This window comes from Poeciliopsis prolifica, unplaced genomic scaffold (genome assembly GCF_027474105.1).
Source record: "Poeciliopsis prolifica strain line A6 unplaced genomic scaffold, Auburn_PproV2 SCAFFOLD070, whole genome shotgun sequence".
Classification (NCBI taxonomy): Eukaryota; Metazoa; Chordata; class Actinopteri; order Cyprinodontiformes; family Poeciliidae; genus Poeciliopsis; species Poeciliopsis prolifica.
The window spans coordinates 610,001-632,880 of record NW_026562445.1 but is presented as its reverse complement, the minus strand read 5'-3'; the positions used below and the strand labels follow the sequence as shown (position 1 = coordinate 632,880).

The following is a 22,880-nucleotide window of genomic DNA, read 5'->3' as shown; positions in this document are numbered from 1 at the left end:
GGTGTTTACTGTCTTTACTGAACAGAATCTGGAAAAGAACAGAAGTAAATTCAGCTATTTTCCAGATTTTATTCCATATCCCAATCATCTCCATCCACTCTACAAGCTACATATTATAGAAATTGTAATCTTTAGTATTTATATATGGTAAAGATGCATAATAGAGTCGTCTGGAAATTTGTGTCTCAGACATGAAAACTTGATTGGATTCTGGATCCTTTGCTTCAGATGTCAACTTATTCTATCGCTTTTTCTTTCCAGTAAGCTTTCCATCAAAATGGTTGGCTGAAGATGAAGCGCAGGATGTTAAAGTTCAGAGGGCTGGATCCAACTATATTAATGGAAAGCTTAGTGGAAGGAGAAATTTGTTTAATCTGAGGTCAGAGAACTGGTTCAGATCTTTGAGAGCAGAAGAAACGAGCCACAGCTGAATGTTTCCTTTCATTCTTTCATTACGACAGATGGAGGCAGTACATTCTGGGTTTCTACAGAACCAGAACAGTGATAGAAAACAAGCAGAAGGTTCTGGAGGACGTCGGGTCAGGATGCTTTCATGTCTCCATCCATCCTGTGTAGATAAATACTTGGCATAGAAACGCTTTATGGCTGTAGTGCAAACCGGGGAATACTGGAGCCCGGTTCCGACCCGCTGAGCTCTTCACCGCCGGCCCGTTGCCCCGGCGGCGCTGCTCCGGTTCAGGCTGCGGCTCAGCTGAGGGAAGTGGACTGTAGGGGTTCTGGATGTCGGCCCGTAAAGGCCCAGGTTCCGAGCCGCCAGAGACTTCCTGGGCTGCTTGATGGACGGAAACGGAGAGAAGAGAGGCTGGCGGGGAGCCGAGGAAGAGGAGGGAGGAAGAGGAGGACCGGGGGAGGAAGAGGAGGGAGGAAGAGGAGGACCGGGGGAGGAAGATGATGTTGAAGGTTCTGCAGCAGGTCCATCAGAACCGGCTGAGTTCGGCTCTCCGGGTCGGTCTGAGTCTGGAGGTGCAGCTCTGCTCGCCTCTTCATCAGGTTCTGGTTCTGGGTCGGTGAGGGAGTTCTGGGTCGCTTGGTTCTCCAGGTCCAGGGAGTCCAGCCGGACCTCCACTTCCTCCACCTTCACCTCCTCTTCACATCCTGACTCCCCTTCCTCTTCATCGTCATCATCCTCCCTCTCCTCAGTGTCTGGAACTCGGATCCGGGCTCGGACCCGGCCCGGGTTCCCGCGGTGCTGCCGGGCGTGGTTCCGCCACGGAGAGCCTCTGCGGCTTCCTGGGGAGCCGGTGCTGCTGGAGCCGCGGCGCCGCCTGCAGGGCGAGCCCGGTCCCGGCGGGCCCGGTCCCGGCGGGCCGGCCGACCCGGGCCGGAAGGTTCTGGAAGGGCCGCGGGGCTTCCGGCCCAGCAGCAGATGGTTGATGACGGCGCTGGACGGGTTGAGCTGCGAGGCCAGAACCCGCGTGGCGGGACATTTATCTGAGGAGAAGAAGAAGAAAAGATGGCAGTGAGTGAAAACAGACTGCAGCCAGCAGAGGGCGCCACAGGAGGACCAATCAGATCCCAGAACCGGCTGGAGGAAGGATGTTAGCAGGTGATTAGTTAAAGCAGGAAGAACCGGGTCAGACACTTCTGCCTCTACTGAAGGTCCATCAGAACCAGGAGGTTCTGCTACTCGCCATTTTTACCCAGGACCAGGATGAACCGACGTCCGTCTCCACCAACCAGAACTTCATCGAAAAGTTGATTCATTTCAGTGACTTTAAGTTAAATTCTGTTTCGTTGATTCTGGAGAGTTCAGAGGATCAGAACCAAATATCAGATCAAGAATCAACCCTGCTGGTACCGTTACCATGGTGATTAAAGCAGGTACTGGTACCGTTAGCAGCAGCTAACGTGCCTGGAAGCTTCACAGTCCTAAACGTTTGTTCAGGTTTATTTTCTATCACATTTCTTCCCTCCACTCAACTTTCCATGCCTGTGTATGGAGCAGCTTCTTCATGAAGTCATTTTTAGATTTTTATTGTTCTGCTGGAATAAATCAACGTTTGGATGAGGATCCAGTTCCTGAACAGAAACAGGAAGTCACTCCAACACTTCCTGTTTCCTAAAGTGTCACCCCGCCACCAGCCTCAGCCGTTCTGCCGTTTGGACCCGAGTACCGTGAGCCTCCGGGTCAGAACCGCTGCCGGGTTTGTTGGAACTGTCCTGCAGAACCCCGGGACTCGTGGCGAGGCCGGGTCCAGGTCCTACGAGTCACACAGCGCGGTTAAAATCTGGACTTTCTGTCGGGGCGTCCGGATGGCGCCGCAGCCTCACCTGTGCGGATGCAGAGCCGCGTGGCCTGCTGCTGCTGCCGCCGCTTGATGCGGCCATATTGCTTCTTCAGCGCCGTGATGTCGGTGCTCATCCGCTCCAGCATCATGCTGTTGACGGCCGCCTGATGCTCCGCACGGCCACTTCCTGCGGCGGCCCCGCCCACCGCGCCCGGGCTCAGCTCGGCGATGCTGCCCTGCTCGACTCGCTGGTCTGGAGGAACACGACAGGCAGATGGCCTCAGGTATCGACTCTAAATGCACACCACACTCTTCAGATTCTTTTCATAGAAACATAGATAGATTCATTCTGTTCCAATTTCTCAATGCGCTTAAATAAATTAAAATCATCTGGTTGAAGTCAATGATTTTAATATTGATTAAAAATTCTGAGTTCTATTGGCAGATCATTTCATTTATAACATGAGAAAAATATTAGTAGAGAAATTATCTTTCAATGATGAACAGATTAACTTAAACCATCCTTTAATCCCAGTTTCTGAGAGTTACAGTAGAAACTAAACCAGTAATAAACCAGTAATAAACCAGTAAAAAACCAGTAATAAACCAGTAAACCAGTAATAAACCAGTAAACCAGTAATAAACCAGTAAACCAGTAATAAACCAGTAATAAACCAGTAATAAACCAGTAAACCAGTAATAAACCAGTAATAAACCAGTAATAAACCAGTAAACCAGTAATAAACCAGTAAACTAGTAATAAACCAGTAATAAACCAGTAAACTAGTAATAAACCAGTTATAAACTAGTAATAAACCAGTAATAAACCAGTAAACCAGTAATAAATCAGTAAACTAGTAATAAACCAGTTATAAACCAGTAATAAACCAGTAAACCAGTAATAAACCAGTAAACTAGTAATAAACCAGTAATAAACCAGTAATAAACCAGTAATAAACCAGTAAACTAGTAATAAACCAGTTATAAACCAGTAATAAACCAGTAAACTAGTAATAAACCAGTAATAAACCAGTAAACCAGTAATAAATCAGTAAACTAGTAATAAACAAGTTATAAACCAGTAATAAACCAGTAAACCAGTAATAAACCAGTAAACTAGTAATAAACCAGTAATAAACCAGTAATAAACCAGTAAACTAGTAATAAACCAGTAATAAACCAGTAATAAACCAGTAAACTAGTAATAAACCAGTTATAAACCAGTAATAAACCAGTAAACTAGTAATAAACCAGTAATAAACCAGTAATAAACCAGTAAACTAGTAATAAACCAGTTATAAACCAGTAATAAACCAGTAAACTAGTAATAAACCAGTAAACTAGTAATAAACCAGTAATACTCGGTCAGATGATTTTTGTTTTTGCAGTGTTAATAATTAACGAGTAAAGGTGAAAGGGACTGAAAAACTTTTCAGGACAGGTCCGATTGTGTCTGTCTGTGGTAACCGGATCAGAACCGGTCTGTGGTTGCCATGCCAACCTTTGAGATGTTTCTGGTATCTCTGCAGCTCAGGGGCCAGCAGGCCGCCCAGGGGCCCCAAGCAGCCCAGGGCCGCCGCCACAGATTCATCATCGTCCACATCGGCGTCTTCCTCACTGTCCCAACCGGACGGACCGCTGCTGGAGGACAGAACCGGGTCAGGATGGAGGAAGACTAAAAGGACACCAGGAAGGAACGGCTGACAGACGTGGTCTCCATGGAGACGGTACCTGGCGTTGACCTGGGCGTTGACCTGGGCGGCGGTGGGGAACGGCGTGATGTTGTAGGTGTATTTCTCTCTGAGCTCGGCCAGCTGGGGGAACGGGAACGGAGCCATGGAGTAAACGTCCTGCAGAGCAAACAGAGCCTCAGCTGCAGGCCACGCCCCCGGCTGCAGGCCACGCCCCCGGCTGCAGGCCACGCCCTCGGCTGCAGGCCACACCCCTCCTCATGCTGCCACTACCTGCATGAGCTGCGCCGGGTGCAGCAGGTTCTGCTCCAGCATCTCCTGGGTCAGGACCCCCATGGTGCTGTAGAACTCGTCCGCCGTCTGGCAGTCCTCGATCCTCCTGGAGACGAGACACACAGGCTTCAGCTGGGCTCCCCCGACCTCCGACCCCTGACTCCCCCTCTCTACTCACTCCCCCAGTCGCTCCCAGATGGCCAGCGCCGCCCGGAACAGAACCTCGGATCCCTCGAAGAACACCGAGTCCCAGATCTTGAGGACGGTCGGCGCCGGCAGGCAGGTGGCGAACATGGTGAGGAACCACTGCATGGTGAAGACGTTGGTGAGCGGCGGCTCGTAGCTGCCTGCAGAACAGGAGGCTCCTTCATCCCCATTCACCATGTCGACCCCCATGATGATGACGATGATGGCTTACCTCCTGCCTCCCGATTGGCTGCTTTCTGCAGGTGATGAAGGTGCTGAGACAGTCGGGGCAGCTTGAGCCGCAGCAGGTCCCGGAACACCGCCATGTCCACTGGAGACAGGAGGACACGTCCTCAGCACTACTGAAGGCCTGCTGCCCCTCCCCCACCCACTGCTGCACAGTGCTTGCCAGCTGCCTGCAACACCCCTCCTTCCTCTGTGGTTCAGCCAGTACGTCGTCTAACTTTAAAGTACAGGAGCTCATTTCGCTTAGAACAAGACTTTTAATCAAAATGGCCACCATGGCTGTAATGTATGCAAGATATGAACCAAAACTGGAAGTAGCCGTTAGCCATGGCTAACCAGAAAGTTAGACTCACCAACTACTCAGGCGCTGAATGTGAATCGTAGCTCCGCTAACGCTAATCACAATAAAATATTATCGGAAGCTAACGCTAAACCGCTAAACACGCTAAAAATGGATTCTAATGTACAAAACAATTTCCAAAAGCCATCACTAAGTTACTACATAAAAATACAGTAAAAGCTAAAGCACAAAATTAGTGAAAGCCAGAAAACGGTAAAAAAAAAAAAGGCCAAAGATAATCCTTGACTTGGCCTTCACAGGTTCGATTCCTGCACATGCCTTCCCTCCTTCATTACTTTCCTGACATAGCACTTTCACAAAGGCAACCAGAGCCAAAAAAAACAGTTTAAAAAAGACAAATTTAACACTAAACTGCTAAAGACAAATAAATTAGGGAGCGCTAACGTAAAAAATCCCATTGCTAAACTATTAATCACATAAAAAATGAGCAGAAGCTAATTAAACCGCTAACACAAAACAAAAGAAACTAGCACTAAACTAATAGATAGTGGAAGCTAACGCTAACCATGAAGAGTTTGCTTCATATTATCATACAGATGTATGAATATGACAACATGATGTGACAAAGTGATAAAGCCGGGTTTACCTGATAGCGCTCTCAGGTTGTTGGCAAAGTAGCTCTCCGGCAGAACCTTGTCGATCAGGTAGATCATCACCTGAAACCCAAACAGCAGAACCAGGTGAGGATCTGGAGAACCTTCCGGGTGGCTGACCCGTCAGCTGGACTCACCTTCAGCGCGTCGCTCTCGTTTCCTTCAGTCACCTCCAGGATGAGAGCGGCCAGCACGTTGAAGCCCTGGCAGTAACCCACCGACTTGTTCCAGCGGGCGTAGGCCAGCAGAACCCGCTTCAGAACCACCCGGTCCTGCTCCCCCTCCTGGCCACAGTAAGAACTGCAGCCGGTGCGATGCAGATCCTGCAGCGGAGAGCGAAGAGTAAACTATGACCTCTGACTCATTTCCATGACGACACCATCCCAGCTGCTGCCTGTTCTGTTTATGTGATTTTATCTGCATGGAAAGGGAACCAGGACGGGTAAAAACAAAGAATTTCCTCCAATCAGAACATTTCTTTCTGACAGGAATTGTGGCACAAACGAGTCCAGGAAGGTCAACATGTCTCCCAGTCAGAAGGAAAATGGAGATCAGATTCAAATATTCATTTAGCGTGAAAACATCGAGCCGTAGAAAGTTCTCCTGCTCCATGAAGCTCAATGAGACCAACAAACATCGTTTCACCTGGAATCGACCAATCAGACGCTGACTGACTCTCCTCCTCGTCCAATCAGATCACAGATAAAGTCTGGTTACCTTGACTATCTGGATGCCCAGGGAGTCGTCGTCCGGGTTGCTGCGCTCGTTGAAGGTAAAGCGAAGCGTTTTGTCCCAGTCGATGGAGATGCTGTGGAGGTAGCGGTCTGCTAGCGTCAGCCAAACCTGCAACGACACGCCGCAGTCAGCCAGAACCTCCAGAACCTGTCTGGAGGTTCTGGCTGACCTGGAGGTCCAAACTCTGAACCCTAAACTGCTCATTTATATGAAGGTACCAGTGAGACTTTAGCTCTGACAACAACAACTGACGATGATGATGATGATGATGCGTACCTTCTTCCTCCACTCCCTCGGTATCCCGGTGGGAAGCCGAGCCACAGCTTTCAGCGCATCGTACCACTGAGGAACAGAGACAGAGCTCTTCAGGTCCTCTATTCGCTGTATGTAAACTTCTGGTTCCTAGAAGTAAGTACACCCCAGAGCTAACGGTGGAAACTTCTCATCTTTAATTAAGTCAAATTCTTCATATTGATGAGAAACTGTTTCAGCTCCACCATCAGATATAATAATAATAATAAACAAATAATTTCTCATCAGTATGAAGGAATTAACCGAAATTAAGCTCCTATATCTTTACATTTATCTAATATATTTACATTAGAGACTAAACCAAAAATACTTTGTGAAATGTTTTTGCAAGTCATTATTTAACTAACAGCTGCAAACATTAATTTACAAGTTGGATCTTAAATTTACCCAACAGCAGAAAACAGGAAGATATTAACTATTATCTTTCTGTAGAAATAAATAGTTTTTGCATTTAGTTTGTGTTATTTAAAGTCTGCTGGTGCTGTGGGCCCCCGGCCCTCACTGCCTGGGGCCGGCCCTGGAGGCTCTCACCTGCTGGAAGCCGCTGTTTCCCAGCGACGGTTCGATGGTGAACTTCAGCCTGGTGTCAACACCTGCAAACACACACAGTCTGAGCACCACAGCAGCGACCGGTTCTGGACCATCCGGGTCAGAACCGGATGAATGTTTACAGGGAAAAGCTGGATCAGGACTTCAGGGCTGCCAGAACCGAGTCAGAATTAAAGTCACATCTGTTTAGGAACCAGGATCATGTGAACCAAAAGGTTCTTTGTCGCTGTCCACTTCCGGTGGTGCTGAATCCGTCCCGAACCGCGAAACACCGACAGGAAATGAACTGGACCCGAACCGAAGAGGGAAAACGTTCCAACCGGATCGGTCCAAACCGAACCCTCCTCCTCCAGCTGGAACCGTTCTAACTATTAATCTGTTAGAAAATCCCGTTTGACCTGCTTGGTCCGGTTCGGTTCGGCTCCCCTGCGCCATTCCGCTCCAGCGCCGGTTCGTTGCGCGCCTTCGGGGCAGATTACCGGCGAGAACCCGCCCACCTCCCGGTACCGGATTATAGTCCCACCAGGGGAAACGCCCACCAAGATTACAGGACGACACCGGAAGCGCTTTACAATCAGAAAATACAAAATAAAAGCCGGCAGAGTGGCAGGAAGGAAACTGAATCAGATTCGGTGGCAAATTTACAGAGAAATGTTTAATTTCTTCAAAATCTAGAATTATGACATGTAGACGCTCTGACTTCAACGTGAATTGTATTTTGCCTAAAAATAAAGAACAGAGCAAAATGTCCCCAGAACGAACCAGACAAATTAAACATGAAGGTCCATGCGGAGCGGCGGTCGGAACCGCAGGTCCAGACCTGGTTCCAGGGTGCAGAGCAGCCGCGGGGCGCTGCGGGAGATCCCGTTGCGTTTCCGCAGGACGCTGCTGATGATGCCGCCGACCCCCGCCGGGCCCTGCGGCCGCTGCCGGCTGGCCGCCCGGGGCCTCCTGCCGGCGGGGAGCCGCTCCTGCCTCATCCCGGAAACAGGCCGCTCCGGCCGGACTCTGCGCTCATCGCCTGCCGCCGCGCTTACGAACCGGAGCCCATCCGGAACCGAGCCGAACCGAACCGAACTGCTCAAGTCAGTTCAGGTTCTGAAACGCTGCTTCCGGACTAACAGGAACCAGGTCCAAACAACCTGCCGGTACCGGTACCGGTTCCGAAGAGCATCTGATGAGATGAGGAGGAAGTAGTGGATGCTGCTGATGCTGCACTCTTCCACCTCCTCCTCTTCCTTCGCTCTGACGTCATCAGGAGGCGGAGCAGGATGGAGGACCGGTCCCGGTTCGGTCCATAGTTCGATAGTAAAACTTGATGTTCATCATCAGAAAGGAAACAATGAGATTATTGCGGATTATTTTTATCCTGCAGACGTCACGTTATGAACTTAATAAGAAATGTTGGTTCATGATCCGGTACCGGTTCCGGACCTGCGGTCCGAATCACAAAGAGCTTTTATGTCTGCAGAAATCTGCAGGTCTTTGAAGTGGTTGGAACAATCGGAACTTCAGGGACCCAAACAGAAACGGTTCTGGTCTTACGTCTCTTCTGGGACACGGCCTGGAGGCACGCCGTGATGACGTCATAGTTCTTCTGGCGCTTGTGGACCAGCCGGTCCCGCCTCTTCAGCTGCCGCAGCAGCTTGGAGGACTGCAGGCCGGAGCGGTGCTTCACCTCCTGGACGATGGAGCGCAGCTCCGGCAGGTCTGACAGAGAAGAGCAGCAGCACAGCGGTCACAACCAGGATTTGGAGCAGGACCAGGACCAGGACCTGGACCAGGACCTGGACGTGGACCTGGATGTGGTCCTGGACCAGGTACTGGACCAGGACCTGGACCTGGACCTGGATGTGGTCCTGGACCAGGTACTGGACCAGGACCTGGACCAGGACACCTTGACTTGCTCCAAGAGAACCAGGCAGTGTGTCCGATCTGAGTGTGTACATCTATGTGATCTTTACGTCTCGCTGAATTTTGACATTTTTAAAATAAGTTTCATTCAAAGACACCAATTTAAAAAAACTGGAGCAGAGAGTTAATGGGTTTGGACCAGAAGCGGTAAAAGCGACGACTCAGCAGGTTTTTATGACTTATTGTGAAAACAAAACTTTTAATTGTTTCTTATTTGATGGATTCCGTTACTGTAAAATTATATTTTTCACATTTGACAACATATTTAAGATCGCTTCTTTCTAAATCTGTTCTGTCTGAACTCAATCACTTTTCTGACAGATTTCTGGTTTTTAAAATCGAATTAATCGAATAATTAGTAGTTGCAGCGTCTAGATGATTTTTCCTCAGAATCAAATCTTTTATTTTTCTTCTGATGTTGTAAACATGATGGTTTATTAAACCTCCTGGTTTATTCGTCGTCACATTACAGCAAAAACATGAAGTTATTAAAAACTACGTCAGAATTTTTTCAGTTTCTGTGAAGGAGGAAAATTTTTCCTCCTAACTTTGAAATTCAGAGCAGCAGGAAAACAGCAGAACCGTTATCGGACCGTTTCCTCTTCCTGACTGCATTGTTCAGCAGAACGCGCGCGCGCGCGCGCGCGTGTGTGTGTGTGTGTGTGTGTGTGTGTGTGTGTGTGTGTGTGTGTGTGTGTGTGTGTGTGTGTGTGTGTGTGTGTGTGTGTGTGTGTGTGTGTGTGGTGTGTGTGTGTGTGTGTGTGGAGCAAACACCACTGCATGCCAGGCGAGGCTCCAAGGCGACGACCCGATCAGCTCCACTAAGCAGGAAATACTAAACATTACTATAGTTATTGATTATTCTGATGGATTTTAAATAAACCACTTCACCCTTTTATTGATCATCAGAAATGCAGTACTAGATGCAAATAGTCAATCACTTCCTTTTTAAATTAATTCTACTACTAAACGTCAACAGCAGCGTTCCTTCAGTGAACTCTTAATTTGTGAAAATCCAACATGAAAAGTTCTGATTATTTTATGGGTTAAATGATTAATAACTGAATGAAAATGTTATTTTCTTTCCGTTCCGACTGGCTATGAATCGTCACCTGTTCAGATTCCAGACAGTTCTGGGTGATCAGGAAGCGACTATCTGATTTTTACCAGAACCAGGACCCATCCCGGTCCGGCGATAACGGGGTTAGACGTTCCAGAACTCGGAACGTCTAGAACGTCTAACCCTGACCGGACAGACTGAGGTCAGGAACCGTCGGTCCTGATCAGAACCCTAAACCTGATTTCTTCCAGTGTGATGTTCAGTCATCAGAACCACCTGGTTCTGACCACCTGGTTTTGACCACCTGGTTCTGACCACCTGGTTCTGACCAGGTTCTCTTCAGAACCGTTTTCATTCATAAACAAAGTTCATATTGAGGAGCTCCAGCCTGCAGGGGGCGCTCTACTTTCTGAACACCTTCAGGCTGTTTTTCAGACCAAATAAATGAAATGCTGCTCAATGATTATTATATTGCCTCATTGGTACACATATGACGTTACGGGGGTTTGATGATGTCACTCAGACGTTTCCGGTCTTATTTTTAGTTCAGAAAACACAAAATTTTGTCTGATTTCACTTTAATAATTCTTGTATTAAACCCACTTCATTACTTTCTGCAGTTTCAGCTCCAGAACCGGGTTCTGGTCGGACCCAGACAGCGTAGGGCCCGCCAGCCCCCGCCCGGCCCCGCTCACCTTTCTGGGCCAGGTAAGTGACCTGCAGCCGCCGGGTGTGCCCCTCCTGCAGCTCCTGCAGGAAGCCGCAGCCGGAGCTGCTGCGGACCGGCAGGGTGTCGGACCCGGAGCCGGTGGAGCTGTCCCAGCTGTCCGCGGTGCGCCGCCCGCCGCCGCCGCTGAACGCGTCGTAGAGCTCCACCAGCAGGCAGTCCACGATGGAGCTGCGTGGGGCCGCGGGCTCCGCGGGACGTGATGAAGGTGAGGATGATGATGTGTCATTGCGGGTCCACTGCTGGAAGCCGCAGAAATCCTCCGTGGAGTGGCTGAACACGCCGCTGTCCTCCTCGGAGCCCACGCTGCGATCACATATGGTCACTTCCAGAAGTTCTTCCCGGCTCGGTTTGAGTCTCTCCGCCATGTTTCCGGCCGCTGGACCGGTTCCGATCCGGAGCGGGTTTATCAGCTGAGTGGAAGTTTGTCTGAGTCCGTGGAAGACTCCACGGCTCCCCGCGGCAGGTGGGCCGGTCCCGCCGCTCCCGCCGCCTGTCTCCGGGTTCCGGGCCGGACTTCCCGGATCCCCCCTCTCTGACGGAACAATGGACCGGTCCAAAGCGACTCCTGAGCGGCGGACAAACTTTCTGCTGCTCCACAGGCAGGTGCAACAGGTGTTCCTGTCAGCCAATCAGAGACGAGCCGAAAATGATCGACCAATCAGCTTCCTGTGGTGAGCAGCCAGCCGAGCAGGAAGTGTCAGGATGTTTTTCACTTTGCTTAAACTTTAGGAAACGTTTCAGACTCTAACACGCAGTTTTATTAATTAGGTGTTTAATAATTTAATATTAGAATAAAATCCTTTGTTGTCCATCGGTGATTTAGATGTAACATCCTGTATTCACACAAAGATAAAAAAAAATCTAATAAAATTGATAAAACAAAATAAAGTTCTCTACAGTCAAACAAAATTATACTGCGCAGTTATGAAAGTTTTATTTCTACAGTTCACAACAAATTTCTCCAGAGTTATTATAGTAAATTATGTCAACTCAATAATAATAATTCATTCCAATCGATCATCAAACAGGAAGCTCAATTAATTCGTGTCAAAGTTTAAACAGTCTAAGCAGCAGAGCATCGAGTCACTTCCAACAAATAGTAATAAATTTACTATCATAAAAGAGGAGCATGAGTCTGATGTGATGTCAGATAGAAGAAAATGGAAATATACTATTTATATATTAGTTTTATTGTCTATTTGTAGTATTACTCAAAACCCTGAAAGCCTGATGTTTTACTTTTTACACTTTTATTTTACAAACTGTTTTAAAAATCATGAAAGAATAAAAAGTAAAACAATATAAATGATCAGCAATAAACAAAATAATAATCGGTTTTCCTGTTTTATCTGTTTCATTAAATCATGACGCTGGTTTTAATGAGCTGTGGATCAGATAATCTATTAACACATAGCGCCCCTGCTGGATGGATGCGGAACATGCCGTGATTTTCATGGAGGATTTGCATCCAGATCCGGACCAGATTCTGGTTCTGGACTTGATGATGAGGCTGCGGGTCTGATGAAAACGGACAGACAAAAGTTCCTGAAAGACTGAGGGACTTCCAACTTTAAATGAACTAAAACTGATTAGTAACCGAGTCCTGGTTTTAACACGAGGAGACTGACGGCATTTCAAGCTTCACTGGGCTTATTTTTACAAGCCCATTAAATGAAACACTTTACAGATTTTTCAGTATATTTTATGTTATCTTAGTCAATTTTATATTGTGTCGATTTTTTTCAACTGCATTGATTTAAAAGAGCAACTTTAAGAGGAAGCAGATCAATGACTAGGATTCAGTCTTATTTTTAATTATTATACTTCGGGGTTTTGTTTGAGTGTCCAGCAAAGTTCAAAGATAAAATAAAAATTTATTCTTATCTATAATTCTTGCTATTAATGACTTCTAAATCCATGCTTTTAAAATTAGTCAATTGATTATTGTGCATTTATCCATTTTCCTATTATTTATCCTACTTAATATTTCTGTGGTTCAGTCAGTATAGTTTAATTTCATTTCTATTTCTTGCAATATTAATATATCAAGGCTTTTATTTTGCACAACCCAGCCTGATAGCTGTTTACATTCTGTTCTGATGACTACTTCCTGTAGTAAAACCAAGCTGCACCAACAGTGCCCCCTGCTGGATGGACATTGATTTACTCATTAAATCTTCTTAACTTATATTTTATTCAGATTTACTGATTTATTTATCGTTCTTCTTATCCAAGAATTATATCTGAACTTATTTTTACGACTACTGATTGAGATTTATATTTTAATTATTTAAAACTTGTAAAATATAGGAACATCTTAATGTTTTTAAACAAATCATAAATTAACGTTCAGTCCCTGTTTATTTTTTCATTTTTTATAAAGGTTTGAAAATAAAAGCCGGAATTGCGCGGGGGATTTTATTATGAAAGGCGGTCCGGAAGTCCCGCCCTCTCCCCGGTGTCTGAGCGGCCGTGTCGGCGTGCCTCCTCTCAAAGCTCGGTCTCCTCGGATGGGTCAAGATGTCGGATCCCTGCTCCTTCTCCTCCTTCTCCACCTGCGTCACCAAACACCTGCACCTGCAGCTGCACGTGGACTTCGACAGACACGTGATCAGAGGGAAGGTCCAGCTCACGGTGGAGGCTCTGGAGGACCGCTTCTCCGTTCTGGTAAGCTGCCCGGAACCGGTGCTCCGGTGCCGAGCGGGTCTCAGCCTCTGAGCTCACATCAGGCAGCTTGGCAGGGAGGCGAATAAAAACAGAGATAATTTGCATGGAGTCTGGTCAGGGGGCTGGTTCAGAAACACGGAGGTCAGGAGGATCTCCTCATTGCTCTGCTTGGTTCTGGTTCTGCAGCGGAACAGCCGCAGGTCCAGCTGAGATGGTGAAGGTTCTTCATCCAGCTGAGGTTCCTCTTTAATTCGGCTCATGAAGGCCACACTTACGTCACACATTTAATCATTTTAAGGAGTTAAATGTGAGAAGACGGTGAACTTTGTTCTTTGGTCCCGGAGTAAATAAACACACAGCAGAAATAGTTGAAATGCTTTATTGTGACTCATCCACACTTCCAGTTGCTACTGTGCGGAGCCCTGGAATGTGACGTCATGAGGACAGGTGTTTTCACCTGAACTCTTCATTACTGAAGTGTAATCCGAGTGTAAAAGAGTCAGAAGCAGCAGAATGAAGCTTCAGATTTCAGTTCGGATCATCTGATAAATGTGTTTTATATTAATGAACTGGAACTGCAGTGATGTGTGAACTTTGTACTGGACTAACTGGTTTCCAGACAGGTGACTTTTATCAGCAGGTGTGTCTTTATCTAGTTAATGATGAATGACTTTGTGTTTTTGTGTATGTTATGATGTAAAGCATTTTGAAATGCCTTGCTGCTGAAATGTGCTATACAAAAAAATTTTGATTGAGTGTTAATGAAATCAGTTCTTCTGCTGCAGACTTTGGACAGCAGGGACCTGAACGTCTCGTCGGTGTCGGTCAACCAGCAGCTGGCCTCCTTCACGCTGGGCCCCAAACACAGCTTCAAGGGGACCCCGCTGGTCGTCACGCTCCCCTTTGACCTCTCCAGGTGAGCTCACATCCAGCTCCCCGCCTCCTGTCTGTCCGAGCGGTGACCTGAGTGACCTGGCTGTGTGTCTGGACCAATCAGGGGCCAGCAGGTGATCGTGGAGGTGACCTATGAGACGTCTCCATCTGCGTCTGCGCTGCAGTGGCTCACACCTGAGCAGACAGCGGGGAAGAAACAGCCCTACCTGTTCAGCCAGTGCCAGGTGACGTACCTGTCAGATCGTACTTAGGAAGACGAGGTCGGGTCCAAACAGCAGAAGTTCTGCTTCCTGTTGGTGGTTTCCAGCTGTTGAGACACAGATTTGGGGAAACTGATGTTTCTTCAGTGTTGAGTAATGGCCCGGTTGCTCCACTTCCTCCTGGTTCTGGTTCCAAACTGGTTCCATTTCTGATGAAGCTCCTCGTTTTACCTCTGAAAAGCACACGGAACCGGTCTGGAAGGTCCAGCAGAACCAGAACATCCACAGAGCAAGATGATCAGGATCTAAATCTTTGCCCTGCGCTTTGTCTGACAGGCTCATCACTGCAGGAGCATGGTTCCCTGTCAGGACACGCCTTCCATCAAACACACCTACTACGCCCAGGTAACACACACACACCTGCACAGCTAACTCCGGCACAACCCACACACACACCTGCACAGCTAACACACACACCTGTCCCCAGGTGTCTGTCCCGAAGCAGCTGGTGGCGGTGATGAGCGCGGTGAGAGACGGACAGGAAGTGGATCCTCAGGATGGCGGTCGGATGGTCTACAGGTTCCGACAGCCGGTAAATCACGCCTCTTTCCTTCATGACATCGTCACCGTCTCACCTGAGTTCAGGTGCTCACAGTCTGGCTAAAGAATTCACACCCCTAATCTCTTTATCACAAATTAAACTCAGAAAAGTATTCAGCCCTACGAGTTCTGTGACCTCACTCTTCCTTCTTTGACCTCTGACCTCAGGTGGCCATGCCATCCTACCTGATAGCCATTGTGGTGGGAGCTCTGGAGAGCAGGTAGCGTTTGATGATGTCATGGCTCCACCTGTACCAGGTGACAGGACTTCTGCTCTCTGATTGGTCTACAGGGAGATCGGTCCCAGGACCAGAGTCTGGTCTGAGAAGGAGTTTGTGGACAAGGCGGCGTCCGAGTTCTCTGAGGTGCGTTGCCATAGTGACCATGATCCGATCAGAGGGGCCAGGCCCGATCAGCTGATCTGCCTCACCTGTTGTGATCTCACCTGTCCGTCAGACGGAGACCATGCTGAAGACGGCGGAGGACCTGGCCGGCCCGTACGTCTGGGGTCAGTACGACGTCCTGGTTCTGCCGCCCTCCTTCCCCTACGGTGGCATGGAGAACCCCTGCCTCACCTTCGCCACGCCCACTCTGCTGGTAAACCCGAACACACCTGCCACACCTGGCGCCGCGTCACGTGGCCGTTCTGTTGACCAGCTGTTTCCTGTCTGTCTCTCCTCAGGCTGGAGACAAGTCCCTGTCTGGAGTGAGTAACACCCGGGTCACACCTGGGACTCCGTGTTTAAGGGACAGGTAGAGGGGACAGGTTAATCCAGGGGGGATGGTGTCTGTGTTCCTCAGGTGATCGCTCATGAGATCTCCCACAGCTGGACCGGGAACCTGGTGACCAACAGAACCTGGGAACACTTCTGGTAACCAATCAGGAGCGAGTTGGGTCCAGTGGGTTTGGGTGTGATGCTCAGGTGTGTTATGCTCCTAGGCTGAACGAGGGTCACACCGTCTACCTGGAGAGGATGATCGGCAGGCGTATGGAGGGGGAGCAGTTCAGGCAGTTTAAAGCCATGGGGGGCTGGAAGGACCTGCAGGACTCGGTGAGAACCAGAACCCATCAGTTCGTCTCCTCACTACCATGCAGGTGTTTCCTCTCACCACTCGCCTCACTTGTACGCAGGTGAACACCTTTGGAGCAAACAACCCTCTGACCAACCTGGTGCCCAGCCTGCAGGAGGTCGATCCTGATGACGCCTTTTCCTCTGTGCCCTACGAGAAAGGCTTCGCTCTGCTGTACCACCTAGAGGAGCTGATGGGGGGCCCAGGTGACCCTGGACACACAAACACACACACACCTGGTTCTGGTCCTTTGCTGATACACCTGTTGGCTTGTCTCTCCCTTAGAGGTCTTCATGGGTTTCGTGAAGTCCTACATCCAGCGATTCGCCTACGGCAGTGTCACCACTGATGACTGGAAGAACTACCTGTTCACCTACTTTAAGGATAAGGTGAGGAAACACCTGGGAGGGGCCTGTGGGGTGACGTACCCACTTGGGCGGTTTTGGTTTGACGAACTCACTTCTTGGCTTTTAGGTGATGAATCTAGTCGAGGACCTACTTGGGAGTCCTTAGGGGTTGTTGGTTTGACCAACCCAACGGCCCTTAAGGGCCCCCAAATTGTTCCATCACTCCAAAAGCCAAGGAGTGGCTTGACTTAGCCCCGGACCTTTTGGGTTGATTCATATATTCGGGGGCCTTTGGGGTGAGGAACACACTTGGAGGGCCTTTGTTTGGGAGAGTAATATTTGGGGTAGACGAACCCAGGGTCCCTAGTTCTGGTTTTTACCTGGTTTGTTTGGCGTCTTGGTTCTGGTGGTTCCTGGTTCTCAAGTGTCCAGCATGTCGTCCTTCAGGTGGACGTCCTGAACAAGGTGGACTGGAACGGCTGGATGTTCACTCCTGGGATGCCTCCGGTCAAACCTCAGTAGGTGAACCTTCCCTGTCCTCCATCTGGTCCCTGAGACCCGTCCTAAACGTTGGTTCTGGTTCTGATCCAGGTATGACACCACGCTGGCAGACGCCTGCATCGCACTGACTCAGAGGTGGATCAAGGTAGGAACTGCTCCTCATCCAGACCCGTCCCCTGGAGACTTTGGACCGAGATGTCTGTCCTCTGTCCCCAGGCCAAAGACCAGGACCTGAATGTCTTCAGCCAGTCGGACGTGAAGACGCTGTCGTCCCACCAGCTCATAGAGTTCCTTTCTCTGCTGCTGCAGGAGGTGAAGCAGGCCCTCATTGTCCCCGCTATGACCTCTGTGTCCGCCTCTGACCTTTGACCTCTGCTCTGTCCCTCAGGAGCCCCTCCCTCTGTCTCATGTGAAGAAGATGCAGGATGTCTACGATTTCAACGCCTCCACCAACTCAGAGATCCGCTTCAGGTGACTCATTGGTTCAGAGCTAAGCTCCGCCCCTTCCTGGCGGCGCTGCATCCTGATTGGCTGCTGTGTGTCCAGGTGGCTGCGGCTGTGTGTCCGCTCTCAGTGGGAGGAGGCGGTTCCTCTGGCGCTGAAGATGGCGACGGAGCAGGGCCGGATGAAGTTCACCCGGCCGCTCTTCAGGTATGGACGATGGGTCCAGGTGAGCTGCAGGTAAACGCTGCCGTGTTTCTCACCTGTCCTCCATCTTTGGACCTGCAGGGAGGTTTTTAACTTTGGGAAATACAGTGAGGAAGCCGTGCGCGTGTTCGTGGCTCACCGCGCCGCCATGCACCCGGTGACCTCCGGTCTGGTGGCCAAGGACCTGAAGGTGGACGCCAGCAGCACCTGAGACCGCTGATCCCCTCCTGGTTCTGACCCGGTTCTGAATCTGCAGTATGAAACCACAGAACCAGAAGCTTCTGTTGGACCAGATCAGATTTTTATAAAGATCTGTGAGCTCAGCGCCGAATCGTGTCGTTTTTTTTAAACTTCAACTTTCTGCATCTCTTTGGTGTGGAGTGCACCTCTTGGTTTAGACCCGGGGTCTCCAACATGCAGCTCCAGGGCCAAACATGGCTCTCTGGACCTTCCACAGCGGTCCCTAATAACTTTAAATAAAGATGTAGTAACAAATGCAGGCTGTTTTTCCTTAGCCAGTGTTTTTGGTCTTTTATGGCAAAAATCTTGAATGAAGTTAAAATAAGACAAAACTAAGTTAGATAACTTTTCAGCTGTGAATAACTCCTTAATATTGACTTAAAACAATAATCTACAATTTTAACTTGGGGAAATGTTTAGTTCTACTGGCAGATTATTTCACTTTTGGATCAATGTTAAGGAATTAAGTTAAAGCTCCAAGTTATAGTTGTAAATTAGTTTTGTCTTTTTCCTTTAGAAACCAAACAAAAGGATTTGTTAAGGTTTTGTGTTTTTGTAATAATTTCACTAAATATTCGCAGAAGAACATCTGAAAAATAATCAGGAATATCTTTGAAGGTTTTTCTTATTGAGTTGAAAACTAGCTTTTCAGTCACAAAAAGATTTTGGGCCCAAACAAAAACTTTGTCTGATTTCAAGCTTTTAGACATCAGAAAGAAATGATCAACTTTAGAGGAAATAAAGAATTTTTATCACATTTTCTACAAATATCAACATCCCATTGAAGAAAACCTAAAAACTGACTTAGTTATAAGCAGTATGACTTTTTAAGGATCCTGTCGCCATAAACAAGTTTTATTTACAAAAGTTATAAACAAAATAAAGGACATGATTGGATGTTTTCAGTATTTTTTGCCAATAAGTGGAGGTTTGTGGTCAGAGTCCAGTGAGTCATGGCGGTGGCAGCGTCATGCTGTGGTGCGTTCTGGGTTTTCATGTCTGAGCAGAGCGAAGATGAAAGTTACCAGGTCGTGTTTCACCATCAGCGGCCCGTTAGCATGAAGCAACAAGAAACGATAAATTACGTTGCGAGTTTGTTCATCAGGAGGAAGTGAGGAAAGAGCGATGAGTCGCGTTTCCTCAGAACATCAGTTCTTCCATCAACTTTGTTTCATTAAAACATCCAAACTGGATTCAGAGAACATAAAACACAAACATTTTGGATGATTAATGTGAAGCAGCTGGTTTCTGAGGTCACAGGGGTCAGAGTTCAGAGGTTAATTGCACACACCTGGGCAGTTCAGGTAACACATGATCACCAACCAAACATGCAAGGTAAGAAAAACGTTGAGCTGCTCGATGCTCTGAAGGTCAGAGATCCTGTGGAGCGTCAGGAGTTCCCCAGGGCTCCGACTCGGCCCGCTGTATTTTCAATCTTCAGATGTCCGAGCCTGTTAGCCTAGTTAGCATCCGCACAGAGATGCATATGCTAACTCCGCAATACTTTGGACTTTCTTCCAACTTTATCATTTAAAAAAGTTAAAAAGCTGTCAACTTGAAAATCTGGACCTAAATGTAGCAAAAACTAGTTTGACCTAAAACCTGATTGCAGTTGGCAGGAAGTGAAGGACCCGACCAGCTGCTGGAAGCAGGCCAAGCGTTTCCAATCTTTACATTTGAAATGTGGTTCTAGATGACAGAACTAGACACTCTGAAGTTTCTCCTAAAACTCGACAGTGAGCTGAAAATCAGTTTTTATTAAACACAGGAAGTGACATCACTGAGGAAATAAGGCAGATGGTGATCAGGATAATCCGGTTCTGCAGGGAGCCGAGTTCAGGTCACATGACCAGCAGCTGGCTCATCCCATAATACTGTGGGTTACCATGGTGACACATGAAGAAACTCGGATTATGAATCGGCAGTTTAATCCCAAAATAACTGTAATAATCTGGGATTATTTATCCTTTTTTGTATTTTTACACATTTAAAACATTACTTTAATAGTGTTATATTTTAAAAATAAACATTTGATTGTATATATTAGTTAAATTTTTGCAGCTTAATTTTCAATGACTTCATGTTTCCAATAACCAGGGATTAATCTGTTAATGTTTAAAACCATATTCAGATTTATTGGAATAAATCCTTTAAAGTAATTATTGTGTTCTCTTTATATTTTAATACATTCTTACTTTTTTTCAAAACTTCCAGGCTCTCGTTCAAGTTTTTAGTGTTTTGATAAATTTATAATTACACGTTTTTTATTTGAATTGAAAACAAATGTTTGTAATGTTCTTTAACTGTATTTAATTTAAAATACAACTCATCAGTAAACTTGGTTTAAATCATCAATTTTAGAATCAAACCAGATTAATGCAGTTTTTATGTTAATGTCACTGATTTGGTCATTAATTAGTTTTTGTTTTTATTTTAGAATCAGTTTTTTTGACCTTCATAATTTCAGTTTTTCAGTTATTGTTCAGATTATTTGGATCAAAGATCCTCAGGAATCGCTTTGATTACCGATATTGGTTCTGATTGCAAATCGTCTGAGATCTGAATCAGAACCAAATTATGACGTTTAAAAGAATGACAAAGACAGACTGGATCAGAACCGGATCAGAATGTTTGAGCAGGAAGTTCTGCCTTAAACCAGGTCCAAAAAAAGCTTTTGGGTCAGTTACCAGAACCACCAACTGAAGACCAAGCTATCACTTTAGCCCCGGCCAGCAGAACCTCCAGGTTCTGGTGCGGTTCCGTCAGGCCCAGCTGAGCACCCCGGCCAGCAGAACCTCCAGGTTCTGGTCCTGCTGGCGGTCCAGGAGGCGCTGCTCCTCCAGCAGGGCCACCAGGGCGTCGCGCTGCTCCACCACCTCCAGCATCTCCTCCAGGATCCGCCGCTCCTCGCCCAGCTGCTCTTCGCCCTTCAGGTGATCTGAAACATTGGGCCGGTCAGACCGGCCCGTCCGGGTCGGGACCGGGTTCTGATCGGGTCGCCTCACCGTCCACGGCCATCCGCTCCCTCAGCTCCTGCTGCAGGCGGCTCTGTTGGTCCTCCAGCTGCAGCTCCCGGGCGCTGAAAGCAGAACCGCCTTCAGCTCTGACCCGACCCGGTTCCGATCCAAATCCACTCACATACTCACAAGATCATGAGTTCTGACTCGTATCGGACCAGAGAGTTCTTCTGCTGGACCAGCCGGAACCACTGCTGCATCAGAACCAGGTTGTCCAGTTTGCCCAGTCCTGCAGGCACAGCAGAGCGTCGTCTCCGTCGTCATGGAAACACTACAGGTAACAGACACTCACCTCCCAGGTGAAGCTCCGTGTCTGGACCGTGGCTGGAGTCCTCCCAGTAGTCTGACAAGAACCAGAACCAAGAGTTCAGGACCGGGTTTTTTAGATTCAGGTGAGTTCAGGTAGAACCTGCTGGTTCTGGTCGGCTTTACTCTGGGTTTATTAAAACCCAGGTGTGTGTTCAGGTGTGTTCTGCCGGCTGGCTCACCTGCTTCTCCTCTCAGAGCTTTCTCCACCATCACTCCTCTCTCCTCCAGCTCTCTCTGCTTCACCTCCACCTGCTGCAGCTGCTGCTGGATCATCTGAAGTAAACGGAGCGGGATCACGGTCTGGACCCCACCTGTCCTCAGATAAACTCACCTGTCCTCAGATAAACCCACCTGTCCTCAGATAAACCCACCTGTCCTCAGATAAACCCACCTGTCCTCAGATAAACCCACCTGTCCTCAGATAAACCCACCTGTCCTCAGATAAACCCACCTGGGCCTTGTGCAGCCTCTTCAGCTGCTCTTTCTTCGCCTGCCTCCTGGCCGCTCTCTGGACGCGGCGGGTGATTTTGGCGTCCAGATCTCCGTCTTCGTCCCCTTCCGGTTCCTGGAACATGGCCTCCCTCACGCTGAGGCTGGACGGCTCTTTGGGCGGGACCAGGACACCCAGAACCTCCGTGGGACAGGAAGACTGTCCATCCGAGTCCGGGACGCTGTCCCTCACACGCGTCTTCCTCTGAAGAAAATGGCGGGTCACACCTGGACTGACAGCATCGCGAGCAGGACAGGTGAGTCTTACCTTGTCTCCATACGACCGTCTGAAAGCCAGAGCATGAGGGACGTAGACCTGCAGACAGACAGGAAGTGGACGCATGCACAACCGGAAGGAGTTAACCAGCCAGCGGAACCTCAGGTTCGTTAGTTCGTCTCCAACCAAACCGACGCTCGGTTCTTACCTGCTGGGTCTCCTCTTCATCCTCCTCCTCCTCCACGGAAACTTTCTGCAGTTCAGACACGAGATCGAACAACTCCAACTGCAACTGGACACCACACTCCAGGTATTAGTCTGATCCCCAGCCTGCTCTAGATCACTTACTCACTGGAGTCTGTTGCTCCAGGTATTAGTCTGATCCTTCTGACTTTTTCTGGTGGAGGCAGAGATTTGTCTCCGCCCACTTTCTATTCTGTACACAGTGTTAGAATTGGTAGATTTTTATGGTTTACTGATCTTGTCTCTGATTGGCTGATTTGTAATGTGTTCAGTGATCTTGTCTCTGATTGGTCGGTGTGTGTCTGTGTTCTCACGTTGTTTCCTGGTTTTAGTGAACATCTCTGCAGCAGCGTTGAAGACTCAAGAATCGTCTCCTCTCTTGCGACTTGGGGACAAAGAAAGTAGTGTTATTACATCATCACTGTGACATCATTCTTTCCTATTGCATCATCACCTGTATTCCTGCTATGATTGGCTGGGAGCCTCAACTTTGCTGCAGGTAAAGTCCTGCCCCTCCATTTCTGCTCCTTTCTGTTTC

General features: G+C 48.1%; 4 protein-coding genes across 11 annotated transcripts in view; 2 read left to right on the top strand and 2 right to left on the bottom strand.

Annotated features, from left to right (window-relative positions):
* The window catches only part of prkcq (protein kinase C, theta), a 37,138-nt gene extending 36,587 nt beyond the window's left edge, over positions 1 to 551 (top strand). The window contains exon 18 of the transcript XR_008604807.1: positions 462 to 551. The gene's annotated coding sequence lies outside the window, so the exon portion shown is untranslated. The remainder of the gene's footprint in view (positions 1 to 461) is intronic.
* tbc1d30 (TBC1 domain family, member 30) lies at positions 429 to 11,452 on the bottom strand. Of its 8 annotated transcripts, none has more exons than XM_055020755.1 (15): positions 10,865 to 11,452; positions 8,741 to 8,905; positions 7,178 to 7,239; positions 6,611 to 6,676; positions 6,317 to 6,442; positions 5,737 to 5,922; positions 5,593 to 5,662; positions 4,632 to 4,730; positions 4,392 to 4,560; positions 4,214 to 4,319; positions 3,981 to 4,099; positions 3,751 to 3,890; positions 2,293 to 2,502; positions 2,136 to 2,222; positions 429 to 1,452 (listed from the first exon to the last, which is right to left on the bottom strand). In XM_055020755.1, the coding sequence occupies exons 1-15, from the start codon at positions 11,262 to 11,264 to the stop codon at positions 659 to 661; spliced, it is 2,799 nt and encodes a 932-aa protein (XP_054876730.1). In that variant the 5' UTR covers positions 11,265 to 11,452; the 3' UTR covers positions 429 to 658. The 8 variants fall into 8 exon arrangements, with proteins under 8 accessions (XP_054876730.1, XP_054876731.1, XP_054876732.1 ...); XM_055020756.1 differs by having other exon boundaries at positions 3,751 to 3,887; positions 10,865 to 11,274; XM_055020757.1 differs by lacking the exon at positions 2,136 to 2,222 and having other exon boundaries at positions 10,865 to 11,450.
* Positions 11,453 to 11,461: 9 nt separating this feature from the next.
* On the top strand, positions 11,462 to 18,150 carry lta4h (leukotriene A4 hydrolase). The gene is made up of 20 exons (XM_055020767.1): positions 11,462 to 11,570; positions 13,283 to 13,566; positions 14,352 to 14,482; positions 14,564 to 14,684; positions 14,997 to 15,065; positions 15,148 to 15,252; positions 15,429 to 15,481; positions 15,553 to 15,625; positions 15,717 to 15,857; positions 15,943 to 15,966; positions 16,062 to 16,132; positions 16,201 to 16,312; positions 16,393 to 16,537; positions 16,617 to 16,720; positions 17,126 to 17,196; positions 17,270 to 17,324; positions 17,396 to 17,491; positions 17,568 to 17,650; positions 17,726 to 17,830; positions 17,909 to 18,150. The coding sequence occupies exons 2-20, from the start codon at positions 13,420 to 13,422 to the stop codon at positions 18,036 to 18,038; spliced, it is 1,836 nt and encodes a 611-aa protein (XP_054876742.1). The 5' UTR covers positions 11,462 to 11,570; positions 13,283 to 13,419; the 3' UTR covers positions 18,039 to 18,150.
* A 2,530-nt stretch (positions 18,151 to 20,680) lies between these two features.
* LOC129351936 (protein-methionine sulfoxide oxidase mical3a-like) overlaps positions 20,681 to 22,880 on the bottom strand; it is a 16,155-nt gene continuing 13,955 nt past the window's right edge. The window contains 10 exon segments of the mRNA XM_055020793.1: positions 20,681 to 21,005; positions 21,073 to 21,146; positions 21,214 to 21,313; positions 21,377 to 21,427; positions 21,573 to 21,666; positions 21,845 to 22,087; positions 22,151 to 22,198; positions 22,308 to 22,391; positions 22,657 to 22,727; positions 22,797 to 22,880. The exon segment at positions 22,797 to 22,880 is cut by the window's right edge and continues 462 nt beyond it. Coding sequence (XP_054876768.1) covers positions 20,830 to 21,005; positions 21,073 to 21,146; positions 21,214 to 21,313; positions 21,377 to 21,427; positions 21,573 to 21,666; positions 21,845 to 22,087; positions 22,151 to 22,198; positions 22,308 to 22,391; positions 22,657 to 22,727; positions 22,797 to 22,880 — 1,025 coding nt within the window. The 3' untranslated portion in view covers positions 20,681 to 20,829.

Excerpts from the sequence above, each read along its gene's own strand:
- lta4h (XM_055020767.1), top strand. The coding sequence starts at position 13,420 with ATGTCGGATCCCTGCTCCTTCTCCTCCTTCTCCACCTGCGTCACCAAA. Across the intron at positions 15,626-15,716 it reads CGGCGTCCGAGTTCTCTGAG|ACGGAGACCATGCTGAAGAC; the intron begins GTGCGTTGCCAT and ends CCTGTCCGTCAG. Across the intron at positions 17,651-17,725 it reads AACTCAGAGATCCGCTTCAG|GTGGCTGCGGCTGTGTGTCC; the intron begins GTGACTCATTGG and ends CTGTGTGTCCAG.
- tbc1d30 (XM_055020755.1), bottom strand. The coding sequence starts at position 11,264 with ATGGCGGAGAGACTCAAACCGAGCCGGGAAGAACTTCTGGAAGTGACC. Across the intron at positions 5,923-6,316 it reads TGGGCATCCAGATAGTCAAG|GATCTGCATCGCACCGGCTG; the intron begins GTAACCAGACTT and ends TCTCCGCTGCAG. Across the intron at positions 5,663-5,736 it reads ACGAGAGCGACGCGCTGAAG|GTGATGATCTACCTGATCGA; the intron begins GTGAGTCCAGCT and ends TTTGGGTTTCAG.